Source organism: Microtus oregoni, unplaced genomic scaffold (genome assembly GCF_018167655.1).
Source record: "Microtus oregoni isolate MIOR12 unplaced genomic scaffold, Mior012 000021F_ref0000039, whole genome shotgun sequence".
Classification (NCBI taxonomy): domain Eukaryota; kingdom Metazoa; phylum Chordata; class Mammalia; order Rodentia; family Cricetidae; genus Microtus; species Microtus oregoni.
The window spans coordinates 30113390-30125917 of NW_024543080.1; the positions used below are offsets into that span (position 1 = coordinate 30113390).

Consider the following 12528-nt stretch of genomic DNA (forward strand, 5'->3'; position numbering starts at 1 on the left):
TTTTGAAAATTGCGTTGTGGTGATGGCTGCACAATGCTGTGAACAGATCTCTCTAACAACAGCAACATTGAACCGTACGCTTTAAAGGAGTGATTTGTACAGTACACGAACTGTTTCCCCCCCAAAAGCTACTTCTTAAGTAGAAGTGAGCTGTTTCTTCCAAAGAAAAATAAATCCCTTTGTGGGGAGCCGTTCCCACATACTCCATTGCAAGACGACGCTGACCATCAGCACCACCACTGTAATCAAGCCAGTGCGCATGTGCATGGTAAATGACAGTTTACCTTGTCAAGCCAGTGCGCATGCACATAGTAACTTTCCATCCCTTGCTCTCTACCTCTCCCGTGGCGTCATAGGGTTTGACAGGCTGCAGCCAGTCAGAGTTTGACACGTCCGAGGCGAGGACTGTTAAGCCATATAAGGGCCGGGTTTTTGACCCTTGAGGTCTTCGCTCCGTAAGCTTATGCTCTCCCTCTCAAGATGCATAAAGCTTTTCTGCAGAAGGATCCTGAATGTGCCGCGTCGTTCTTGCTGGCGAGACGGTAGCGCGGGACATCCCTTCCCAGAACTCATTCTCCCCTCCCCTGTAGGGTCATCCCAGTACCCAAGGAGGCTGTAAGGCCCACAGTTGAGGATGCCAGTTTGGGCAAGGACCAGGAGGCCAGCAGGCTGGTGCAGGACAGAAGTCAGGAGACATTCACTATGGGGGAACTCTAAGTCCAGGGCCGGGAGCCTCCTTGCACCCTGCTGGCCTCACTCTCACCACAGCCTTCCTGTTCATGTCTGCACAAGTCCACAAGTTTTATCCCCTTGAAAACATTTTAGACTTGCCACTGCCTTGTTTTAAATACTTCAACAGCCACTGGAACCTACAGATTAAATTTAATGGTAAATCATAAGCTAGATATGGAAAAACACATCTGTTGTCCCAGTACTCACAGGATTGGGAGTTCAAGGCCGGCCTTAGCCACACAGAGTTCAAATCAAAACCTTCTGTTTTGGACTTTATCCTGGGGGCACACCAGCAGCCTTGGAGCAGTTACTTTACCCTATGAAAGAACTCCCTGCCGCTGGGTAGCTGGGTGCTGCGGTCAAGTGACAGTCACCTGACAGGCCATTCAGCTCCTATGCTGCAGTACACGACCCTCAGCTCTACTCCATGAGTCTTGCAACCAAGCAGAAGTTGTCAGGGTAACAATGTTTTCAATCACCCCATAAATAGTAGAAGGACTAGCTGCTTAAATTCTAGAGGCACAACAGGAAAAGCTGACAGTGCTGGCTTAGCAGTTCAGTGGTGACAGGACACGAGCAGCCAGCCAAAGTCAGCCTCCGTGGCTGCTGACTTCTGAAGAGACATGCCAATACACACACACACACACACACACACACACACACACACACAATCAGATCAGTGGCCTAAAAGACATCATCTCAAAACCTGGTCTTCACTCACCACAGAAAAGCAAAGTTTAAGGACAGTAAACAAAAACCACCTTGTCAGGGTAGCATATGCCTGCAACCCCAGTATCGGGAGGCTAAGGCAGTGGCTCCCATATCTAAGTCCTAGAGAACAAAACCCATCTCAAAATAAAGTAATTAAAAAAAAAATCACATCTGTCAACTGGACACAATCAGCTTCTTCCTTGTTTCGCCCTTGTAACAAAAGCCTTTAGAAAGAGAGAAACTTGACGTCACAACTCCATGTTCAAGTAAGTTGAAAGCGAACAGGAACTATAACTATCTCAACAACTCACAAACAAAACATGCTGGGGAAGGAAGCAAGTTCTTTTGGCGGGATAGGGGCCTAGAGCCATCAAGACAAGGGAGAAATACTGCCACCAAGTGGTGACAGCGACTCCAGTCACCCCTGAGGTTGCCTGGTCTCAATGCAGCAGCAATCAGAATCATCAGAAGCTTCCAAAACAAATCCAGTACTAGCTTGGGTACCTATAATCTTCCAGGAAGACTAGGGATCTGGCTCAGCTGGTAGAGTCCATGCCTTGCATGCATGCAGCCCTTAGTCCAACCCCCAGCACTACATTAGAATAAAACAAGAACAAAAATGACAAGGTTCCACCCACAACCACCACCACCACCACCACCACCAGAAAACAGGCATGTGGCACATCAGTGGACTCCTAGCACTCAGAAGTGGAGGGAGGATCTAGAGTGCTACACAGTTTAAGGACCGTCTACGCTCCTGGGGACCCAGTTTCAACAACTGAGTTCCCAGATGGCTGCGGTACTCAATGAAAGGCAAGAATGCTTAACCAAGAGGTAGTGATTATATAGATGTGAATATGGTGCTCACGTTAATCCTCTCCTGTCACTCATTAAAATCTCCCCAAGGTACACAAATTCCTGAAAACAAATCCGTCACAAAACGTGTCCTACCTTTTCTACAGGAACACAGAAGTCACACTAAAGATCACTTACATGCTTTAGTTGGCTCCAACTGCTTGCATCTCAGTTCATGTGTTATCTAACCTAGAGTTCTTCGCGCTGGAAGTGGGGCAGGCTGACCCAGCTGTACTCACAAGACAAAAACCCTTTCAACTTTGGCTTCCCTGGACTATATACTCACACAATGGGTTTCCAGTCAATAAATCATTCTTATTTGTGCCAGAATGAGTTTCCTTCCCTTTTTCAAGACATGTCAAAGTCTGAAGGCATCCATTGTTGGTGAAATGCACACTGTGCTATGAAATGCTCAGATGAAAAGAACTAGACCAAGACGAAAGCTGTTCCCTGGCACAGACAGAACAAAAAGATTCTCTCCCGTTCCAAGTGGAGCACTGCCTAAAAATTATTCCTTAATGGCAAAGAGTTCTCTTTTGTATGGTGTGCTGAAGAAAGAAACTGGAGCACATGAGCCACCGCGGATCTAGGGAAAAGCCGATTTCCAGCATCCCGTGCAGGCCTGACAAGTAGGTGAGAGCCCCTGGCAAAGAAAACAAAAGCTCTGTAGACACTGGGTCCTTGAGCAATCCACGGGGTGGGCCAGGCTACCTGTGCAGGGGCGATGGCAGGCGGCTGTGTTCCCAGGCCCAGCAGCAGCACTACACACACACACACACACACACACACACACACACACACACACACACGGCTTCTAGTAAAAGGCTCAGGAGGGCAGCACTTGCCCAGCAGGCACGAGGCCCTGTGTTCAATTCCTGACATTACAAAGAAAACAAGAAAGTCACTATTGGAGGCTCTGGGACCTTGGGAACTCCTGAGTCCCAAGCAGAAGCCCAGATCAGTCCCACAGAGAGACTAGCTAGGTCTGGAAGACCCGGATCATACACATTGTGGCAGCTTACTCTAAACCCTTACTGCTTAAAATATGCTGTTCACATCAGCATCAGGGCGACAACCTTTCAGAAATGGAGGCACTTGGGATGTAGCTGGAACCACTCATCACAATCCGTCTTTCAACAGGACCGTCCAAGGACCCCAATCTCATTAAAGCTGGTCAGATACTGTTCTGATTCACGACTGGACAAAGCCACTTAATGGACAGGTGTGTGTATAATTTTGCCCAGGGACAAGAGCATCACCATCCTCTTGTCTATGGTAGGGCCAACAGTGAGGCTCTGCAAACGAGAGGCTAATTCTAAGGTCGGGCATCTCTCCTCTAATCAGATGAGCCAGTGTGTGCCTGCCTTCAGCCATGCCTTGGGATGCAAGTTACCAGAGCGTTGCCCTGATTTACTGGCACTCTCATGATACCACCCTGGCTGGAGTGAATACTTTACCAAGTATGGTCCTTTCACACGCTCAGTGCTGCAAATCCTCCACCCAGAGAACCCATGGCACAAGAGGAGAGAGCATGCTCTCCTGGGTTTCAGGGGGGGGGGGCACCACGATATGGGAGCATCATGGTGCCCTGGACTCTATATTTAAGCCACCAAGCAGCTTATCACATCTCATTTAATGATCTATGGTTGTTTCGTTGTGGAAACACCTGTCTCACCACAGTTGGGTAAAACCTGATGGTTTCCTATTTGTCTTGCGGCTCTGCTTCCATGTGGTGAGGGCTGTGCATTTGACCTAGCATCTTAGACGTAGGGACCAGCCCCTTTGTAGGCACAAAGGTAGAGCTAGCCCTCTCGGACTTTGTTAAGTTAAACTTGTCAGTCCCACAAAACTCCAGTAGTCACTGCTGAGCTCGGGTGGGGCAGAGGGCACACGGGGGTATAGCTCGAATACCTGCCTGGCTTGTGCAAGGGCCTGGGTTCTATCCAGCATGGGTGGATGACAGACATATTTGAAGATGTTTCCCTAATCTTATTAGACAGTGAGACTGTAAGTACAGTTCAACTTCCTTTCTTCAGCTAGGTCTCTAATATAAAATTCAGTACATGAGACTTAGTTCACAGGGCTTGGACACAGGAACTGGCATACTGGGCTAGTACGGTTAGAGACGGTGTTTGTCCAGGCTAACCTCTTCATCACTACCTCTCTGTTCACTTCGTATTTCCCCTTCTATTTATGTATTTTGTCCACAGTCACTAATACCCTTTTCTTCAGGTTTTGGCTCAGACATAAAAATGGGAATTTCTATTTTACAGACCACACCACTGCTCTCACAAGTAGGACCATTATTGAGAGCAAGCACCATACTTTTAAATGACTACCAGTTTGTGCTGGGAGCCTCTTTCTAAGCAGTGAAAGGTGTGAGTACGGACATCCCTAGCTTGCTGTTCTACTTAAGGTAGTAGTAAGGTACCCTCTGGTCAGCTCAGGATTAGATAGCTGGAATCTAAATGCAGATGGGACAGTCATGCAAGCAGCTGAGTCTGTACAAGGAACCACCAGGCTTGTTTGCTACCAGTATTTCAATGATTTTCTTTCTCATACAAAGTTTACACAGCTGCCAGGAGTGGTAGCACCTACCTTGAATCCCAGCTCTTGGGAAGCAGAAGCAGGTGGATCCCTAATTTCATCTGAGACTACCTCTGACACTCCAGCCAGGGCAACTGAGGCCCTCTGTGACGCTGAGGAACTCCTCAGGGATGGCCTTACCTTCATATCTGCTCGGGGAATCACACGTCTTCTGTGGAGTGGCCACTCGAAGGAATATCTGCTGTCTCCATGAATGGCGCCGGGTCTTCACAGGGGTCCCATCTGTGTCACCCAGGTGGTTTGTTTTGGATTCAATGTCCCTAAAATGGCGACATGACTGACTCATGAGTGGTTGGGAGACTCAGTGCTTATTATCAGCTAACTTTATCTTTCCAAAGTAGATAACTTGAGAACCACAGAAGCTAAATCAAAGTCAGAGTGGGTCAGTATTCTTAAAGGACACTGTGCAGAAAGAACAAGATCGCACCCCTATACCACTGATCTCGTAAGAGACATTCTAAGGAGTAAGTGCCACAAATAGTAGCCTCCAATTTGTGCCTTTTTGGGTGCTACTTCAAAAGAGAAAAAAAATCCCAGCTGGGCACTATCACCAGTACCCAGTATCCATCTTAGTTAACAGGTAGGTTTATTTTTCTCAGCACCAGCCAAAATCTCCATGATTGTCACAAATCACACCCCTCCACATACAAACACACATGCAACCCCCATGCGTGCATGCACAAACACACAAGATGACTCTGCCGTGTGTGTACACCAAAACAGAAAATCAGGTGTAGTCTAATTAGAATCATCAAAGAATTGAGGATAAAAATCACTGGTGACGCTGCCTACTTTAAAACCTTTAGCTTTAAAACTATAAACAAAGTATAACTGTTGATATATAAACATCATCTCACTAATTTTCTTTCCATTTACAAAACAATCTGGGCAGGCTCTTGCAATTTACACTCAGTTTGCACCCCAGTGAAGCCATCACCACCTTTGGCAGATGGGCTGGCTGGCTTCTGGAGGACAGGCACAGGCTACTGCCCTGCAGATGGCGAAGGACTCCTTATTCTTCGGAGGACAACAACGTCAACAAACCAATCCTATGCAAAGCTGGAGAGCAAGCTGCCTTCTTGCTTTAAAAATGAGGCTTGTGAGGGGAAACAGCATAGGAAAGATGACGCACCAGACTTAGCTCTCATGCTCCAAATGGCCAAAGGTCAGTGAACTACCCACATTTATCACACAGAAACTCAGCACTCAGAACGCCAGAGCTGATGGTTTAAATCGAGCCCTACCTGTTTGTGTTCATAAAGTCACAGGTGTGATTTTCATCTACAGGAGCCAGAAATTTTAGAAAATTTGGCACAGAGGAGGAGGAGTGGAGTTTTTTCCGCAGAGCATTACGGTAGGAGACGCTAAGAGTTTGGTTAAAAAAAGAGTTTAGGATGAAGAAATATAAACACACAAAGTAAAAACTCTAAGCCTAAAAAGGAAACCTTTTCACTGTAATGCTAAGTAAACCAGGTAAGACAATTAAAATACTCTGTGAATGAAAGTGACTTTCATTTTCATGAATTAGGAAAAAAAAGTAAGCCTATCCTCCAAATGGCAAGACGTGATACTAATTCCAGTTGCATACAAACACAGCTGTTAGCCTGTGCACATGCATGTGTGCATTCCCATAAGGCGAAGTGAGGTGCGAGTTAAGGGTGAAGACAGTTCACCATTGACACTTTTCACAGTAGCTTAAAAAAATAAAGCCAAGAATAAAATTATGTATTCAAATGACAGATGAAAATAGTAAGTCAAATAAAACCAAAAGCGGTGACTAGGGCTTCCAGAAAGGACAGCCCCCATGCGGCCAGCTGGGCTGAGTCAGTGTGAACTCCAGGGCAGACAGACAACACTGGCCATGCGAGTGTGCTCACCTTTTGGGCACAGCATTCCCACTTTGTTCTCCACTGGAATTGTGTTTTAGGTACTTAAAAAAGTTTGGTGAGGAGGCAGAGGGGTTAAGACGAGGCGGAGGAGGAGCTGAAGGCTGCCCTGAGCAGCACTCCGCCTCACCCCCAGGAAGATGGTCCACACTAGACAGCAATCACAGAAAGTAGGGTTAGAGAGGACAGGGGCAAACTGCAAAGGGGAGGACGGCAGAAGGGGAGAAAACGCGGCCTTGCTGAGATCTACAGGAACTGGCAGTAGGGCCTCCCTTCACTCCTCCCCACTCTCACAGACCAACACTGTCTATTCTTCCGATAACACTTTCTACCCTGTTTCCATTGCTGGGAACAGACAGAAAAGAATTCTAGAAGTAAAGCAAAAGAAAATAACCCAAAATTTAGAACCCACATTTCCCTTTAGGACATCTTGTCCTGAATTTCAAAGTCCTGTCTCCTATCGACTGAGGAGGAAAGTTCACAAGAGGAAAAGCAAAGTCGCTATGCAAAAGGCAGGCATTTCCCCATCCCTTTCACGGCTGGGCCATGACTGGCCACGACAAAGTTCTGGAGAGAAAGGAGCAGTGGCAGCACTGGTCCTCCCAGCTGGGGACTGGCAGAGAATGGGGGCTTTGCAGGTGGGAAAGATGCTGCTCCCAGTGTGCTGGAAACCAGGGCACCTGCTGGGCTACAGCTGAGCCACACATGTCTCAGAACCCGCAGATTGTTAAACATCTCCTGGGGGGATGTCTTCCTCCTGCCCTCAGTCACCCAGCCGAACACCAAAGAACCCATGATTCCCAGTGAGCGGCTCAGGAGAGCGAAGCTGACAGCTCTGTATGTGACATGTCACATTTCCCTCAACCTATAACAAACACCAACCATGGCACTGACTCAAATACCTGGCATAAGTCACATGTCTTATAAAGTCATATGTCCCCAAATTCTACTGTCACCAGCCAAAGAGAGGCAGCCAGCATACACGGGTATAGCCCCAATTTTAAACTTATCTTAAAGGATACTTTGGGGCCTTGTTACAGACTCTGGTGCTTGGGGTTGGTCACTAACAGACCCAGCAAAGTACGGGGAAAGCATCTGCCACCACACTAACTGTGCTTCTCTATGGCTGGAAAAGTTCAACTGTTTATTTGAGCCCAATCCTTAAAAGCAGGGCTGGCTAGTTTTATGTCAACTTGACACAAGCTGGAGACATAAGAAAGCAAGGAGCCTAAACTGAGAAAACGCCTTCATAAGACTGGGCTGTAGGCAAGCATATAGGGCGTTTTAGTTAGTGACTGATGGGGGAGGGCCCAGTCCATTGTGGGTGGTGTCATCACTGGGCAGAGGGTTCTGGGTTCTATAAGAAAGCAGGCTGAGCCATGAGGAACAAGCCAGTAAGCCACACCCCTCCATGGCTTCTGCATTAGCTCCTGTCTCGAGGTTCCTACTGTGTGAATTCCTGCCCAACTTTCCTTCAGTGATGGACTATGATGTGGAAGTATAAGCCAAATAAACCCTTTCCACCCCAACTTGCCTTTGGTCCTGGTGTTTTGTCACTGCAATAACAACCCTAAGGCAAGGAGTGCATCCTGAATGCCCACAGACTTCAAAAGGCATCAAACTCTGATCTGTCGTACAGAGTCATTCGACAGATCACACCTAGGTCACACTAGATCACGACAGCCAGGGCCAGCGTCCAGGCTTCTGGGCATCATCATGGGCACCCACAGCCCATCCCTCCCACTCTGCCTGTGGACACTGTGTTCCCATCCCACAGCCCAGATCTAGGTATCCAAACGGGGAAATTCCTCCACTCATACCCGTGTGCCGCCTTTCCCAAGGCAGCAGACAAGTTCCAAAGTCAGCATCTCAGCGTTAAGGACTAATGATACATGTAAGGACCATTTCTGCTCATGTTTATCTGCTTGCTAGCAATGCTTGCCTACCCTCTACACTTCCTGAGGAGCTGGGAAGGACACGACACTACTTCAAGTTTGTTTTTGTCTTGTTGAGACTGTGTAGCCCTGGCTGTCCTGGAATTCGCTCTGTAGACCAGACTGACATCAAACTCATAAGAGATACACCTGCCTCTGCCTCCCAAGTGCTGACATTAACGGCATGTGCCACCACTGCCCAGCAACACTACTTCCAATTTTATCTTTTGATGTCAAGGGTCAAACCTGACCTGGTTGCTCTTCAGCACAGAAAGCTCAGGATACACAATACACGTGACGCTTTAAGCAAATCTTACTTGCGTTCATGAGGCGTCTCTGTGCTCACAGAGTGATACCTCATGAGCTTTCTCTGAGAGACCCCTGGAGAGTTCTGAGCAGGTTCTGGAGGCGCCAGGCTCTCTACAGGGAAATGACTCAGGGTGTTGGCTCTCCTTCTGAATGACTGCTGAGGTGACAGCAGAGCAGACTCTTCTGCAATGTGGCCTTCTGAGTCACTGGATAGGTCATCTGAGGAGCCAAGGAGCTTGAAGGAGCTCTCAGAGACGGGCAAGGCCTCCTTGTCACCCACGGACAGTTCCTGACAACAGACAACAGATGAGACATACCACAGGGAAATTGAAAGTGATCCTCTGGTGAGGAGCTGGAGTTCAGACCCCCTCATTCTTGCACCAGAGCATGCTGACAATGACGGGGCGGGGAGGTAAAGGGAGTGGGGGCTGTCTCCTGAACACCAATCCTCTCCAGTTTACCTCATGGTAGTCACAGGGTTAAACAAACCAGGTTCAGGCATGTGTAAATGCCTCTAGAACAAGACAGGAAAGCAAGGAGACACACCAGGTGGGTCACCACTGAGGACTGTGAAGCCAACTTGTTATACCTGTGCTCGGTGACAGACCACAGGGGCAAGGTTTGGCTGCTTGCTTAACCATAATGACTGTGTGTACTCACAGTCAAGGGTCAGCAACAGGACAGGCTCAGGGATTTATGACTCAATTCCCTGAGTTCATAACCCTCCCTCCCACCTTTGAAGCTCTCTCAAATTTATTTATTTTCATTATTGCAAAAATCTACTTTGGATAAGAAACTCATTTGTTGTTATAAATTAGATCTCATTTGACTAAAGTTACGATCTTGATTCTTTGTTTATGGGAATAGTTATTTGCCTTTTTATTTAAAACTTTTATGTTATGATAAAAAAAATCACATGAGCCCTCCACTTGCGCAGAGAGGCCTGGAAACATTAAACGTTTTACAACTGGAGGGATGTGGGGTTTTTTGTCCTTTCTACAGAGCTGTGTAGGTAAGAGGATGGGCAGGCTGCTGGCTGGATCTTGGGGTACCACTCAAGGAGAATATGCTTACTTTGCTGGTGTTACTCAGAGTACTAGAAGTGGAGCTGTCCAGATCCACGCTGGCAGAGTGGTCCTGCAGGCCTCTGGCTTTATTACCCTACAGAAAGAAAAGACACTTGAGATACAGCCCCAAAGCATCAGCCGGGGCAGCCTGGCCTCGTTAAGTAAGCTCAGAAAACTCAACTCCCTCATAAACCGCAGAGCTTACTCATGTGTTAAGACCATCACGCTTCTGCTATCGTTTAAAGGATCATACCAACCTCAATGATCTATAAAGGCCCAAGAATAAGTCATTTGCTGCAGATCACCAACAGGAAGAAGGAATAATTCCTCTGATGCTCCCCAAAGTACTCCATAGAAAGCTCTTTCTTGAGTCACAGGTGGTCATAACCGGCCACCTGCATGTCACTCAATCAACCTGCATCCCTGTGGGAACTCTCAGAGGCAAGTCCTTCCAGCCTTGTTTTTGTAACTGCACTGTTTTGAATTATCTTAAGGAGCATTGTGAAATTCTCAGTTATACCATTGGACAAAGTCATCTCTGACTGATTAATATTTCAGAGGGAATATTGCCCTACCATTTTGAAGAACTCTAATGAAATAGTGCAAGCTCTAAAAATGTCCTGTTTTGATTTGTTAGATGTAACATAAGGATGTTCACACACATGGGATAGGAGAATGCTTTCCTGATGAACTCCCAGGTGATGCTCACTGCATCTGAACCTTCCTAAGGAACTCCCAGGCGATGCTTGGTATACTTGGACCTTCCTAAGGAACTCCCAGGCGATGCTCGGTATACTTGGACCTTCCTAAGGAACTCCCAGGCGATGCTCGGTGTATTTGGGCCTTCCTAAGGAACTCCCAGGCAATGCTCAGTCCATCTGGACCTTCCTAAAAAAAAAACTCCCAGGTGATGCTCAGTTCATTTGGACTTTCCTAAGGAACTCCCAGGCAATGCTCAGTGTATCTGAACCTTCCGAAGAACTCCCATGTGATATTCAGTGTACATGGATCTTCCTAGGGAACTCCCAGGAGATGTTCAGTGCATCTGGACCTTCCTAAGGAACTCCCAGGAGATGCTCAGTGTATCTGGACCTTCCTAAGTACTCCTAGGAGATGTTCAGTGTACTTGGATCTTCCTAAGGAACTCCCAGGAGATGTTCAGTGCATCCTAGAGGGCTCTTGTGGGCAACTTTTTCTACAAAGGTCTTGATAACAAGTATTTCATAAGCATCTCACCAGTTCTAAGTCACGTGGCTTTTCTGACAAGTATTCAATTCTCTACAAAAATAACCTTAGATAACAGGTAAAATGAATGAAAGGCACTGTGTAAATAAAGTTAACTTTATTTATAAAAACAAGGGACTGGTAGGATTTGGCCCATGGGTCAATTTATTTCATGAATCTGCTTACAGGGAATTCCAAGCACTTAACAAAAGGAGCTGATGGGACAGTTTCCAAAGCGGTCCCCAGGGACACCAGGGAAGATGTGATCTACATCTTGGCATACATAACCTATGTTCTTTATAGGGATGGTCTGTAAAAATAACAATGCTCTTGGGAGAAGAGAATCCCATGGGATAGACCACGAAAGAGTGTAACTTCCCAGCACTTGGGAGCTTGAGACACAAGATTGGGAGTGTGAAGTCAGGCTATGATACTCAGTGTGACACCATCTCAATAAACACACAGATAAAGAAAATGTAGATAGTTATTGCTCTAAGTCTGATGAGACAACAAAATTGGGCCGAATCCAAGGCCGGGCGATGGTGGCGCACGCCTTTAATCCCAGCACTCGGGAGGCAGAGGCAGGAGGATCTCTGTGAGTTCGAGACCAGCCTGGTCTACAAGAGCTAGTTCCAGGACAGGCTCCAAAACCACAGAGAAACCCTGTCTCGAAAAACCAAAAAAAAAAAAAAAAGAAGAAAAAAAAAAAAGAAAAAAAAAAGAATTATTTAACTGAAGTGAGAAGAAAGGATGTCACCTACCCGGGACAGAATGTTCTCCAAGGACTCTGTTAGGGACCGCTTGGCTCTGTTCTTCAGCATATCTAGCCTAAACCGGGTAGCGCTGGGTGGCAGTTCACTCCCAATATTCTCAGCTGCCACCTGTGGTGTCTAGAAAGAGAAACAAAGAAAAGTCAAGTCAATTAAAGCTCAAATCCTTCTGTGTACACACAAACCACCTCTGGGTCCCATTGCTTTGAGAGCCTGAGGTCCCGTGTGCGCCTTAGTAACATGCCTACAAGTCCAGTACACAGTTTGCTCTCTGAAGTGAATGAGAAAATAAATGTGCTCTGAACCTCATCAGCTGGCTCGCTCAGGCTAGGCAACCGGATCAGAAACCTGCTATTTCCTAACTGTAGCCTTGTGCAAATTTCCCATTTTCTCAGAGCCTGGCACACTGGGAGCAACAATCACCTACGCACGT

General features: G+C 46.9%; 1 protein-coding gene across 5 annotated transcripts in view; it reads right to left on the reverse strand.

Annotated features, from left to right (window-relative positions):
- The window catches only part of Tbc1d1 (TBC1 domain family member 1), a 180018-nt gene that overhangs the window by 57341 nt on the left and 110149 nt on the right, over window positions 1-12528 (reverse strand). For 3 of the 5 annotated variants that reach the window (XM_041671268.1, XM_041671272.1, XM_041671271.1), the window contains 6 exons: window positions 12087-12215; window positions 10109-10195; window positions 9043-9323; window positions 6783-6941; window positions 6150-6269; window positions 5026-5165 (listed from right to left, as the gene is read on the reverse strand). In XM_041671268.1, coding sequence (XP_041527202.1) covers window positions 5026-5165; window positions 6150-6269; window positions 6783-6941; window positions 9043-9323; window positions 10109-10195; window positions 12087-12215 — 916 coding nt within the window. The remainder of the gene's footprint in view (window positions 1-5025; window positions 5166-6149; window positions 6270-6782; window positions 6942-9042; window positions 9324-10108; window positions 10196-12086; window positions 12216-12528) is intronic. The other 2 variants (XM_041671269.1, XM_041671270.1) reach the window with 2 other exon arrangements.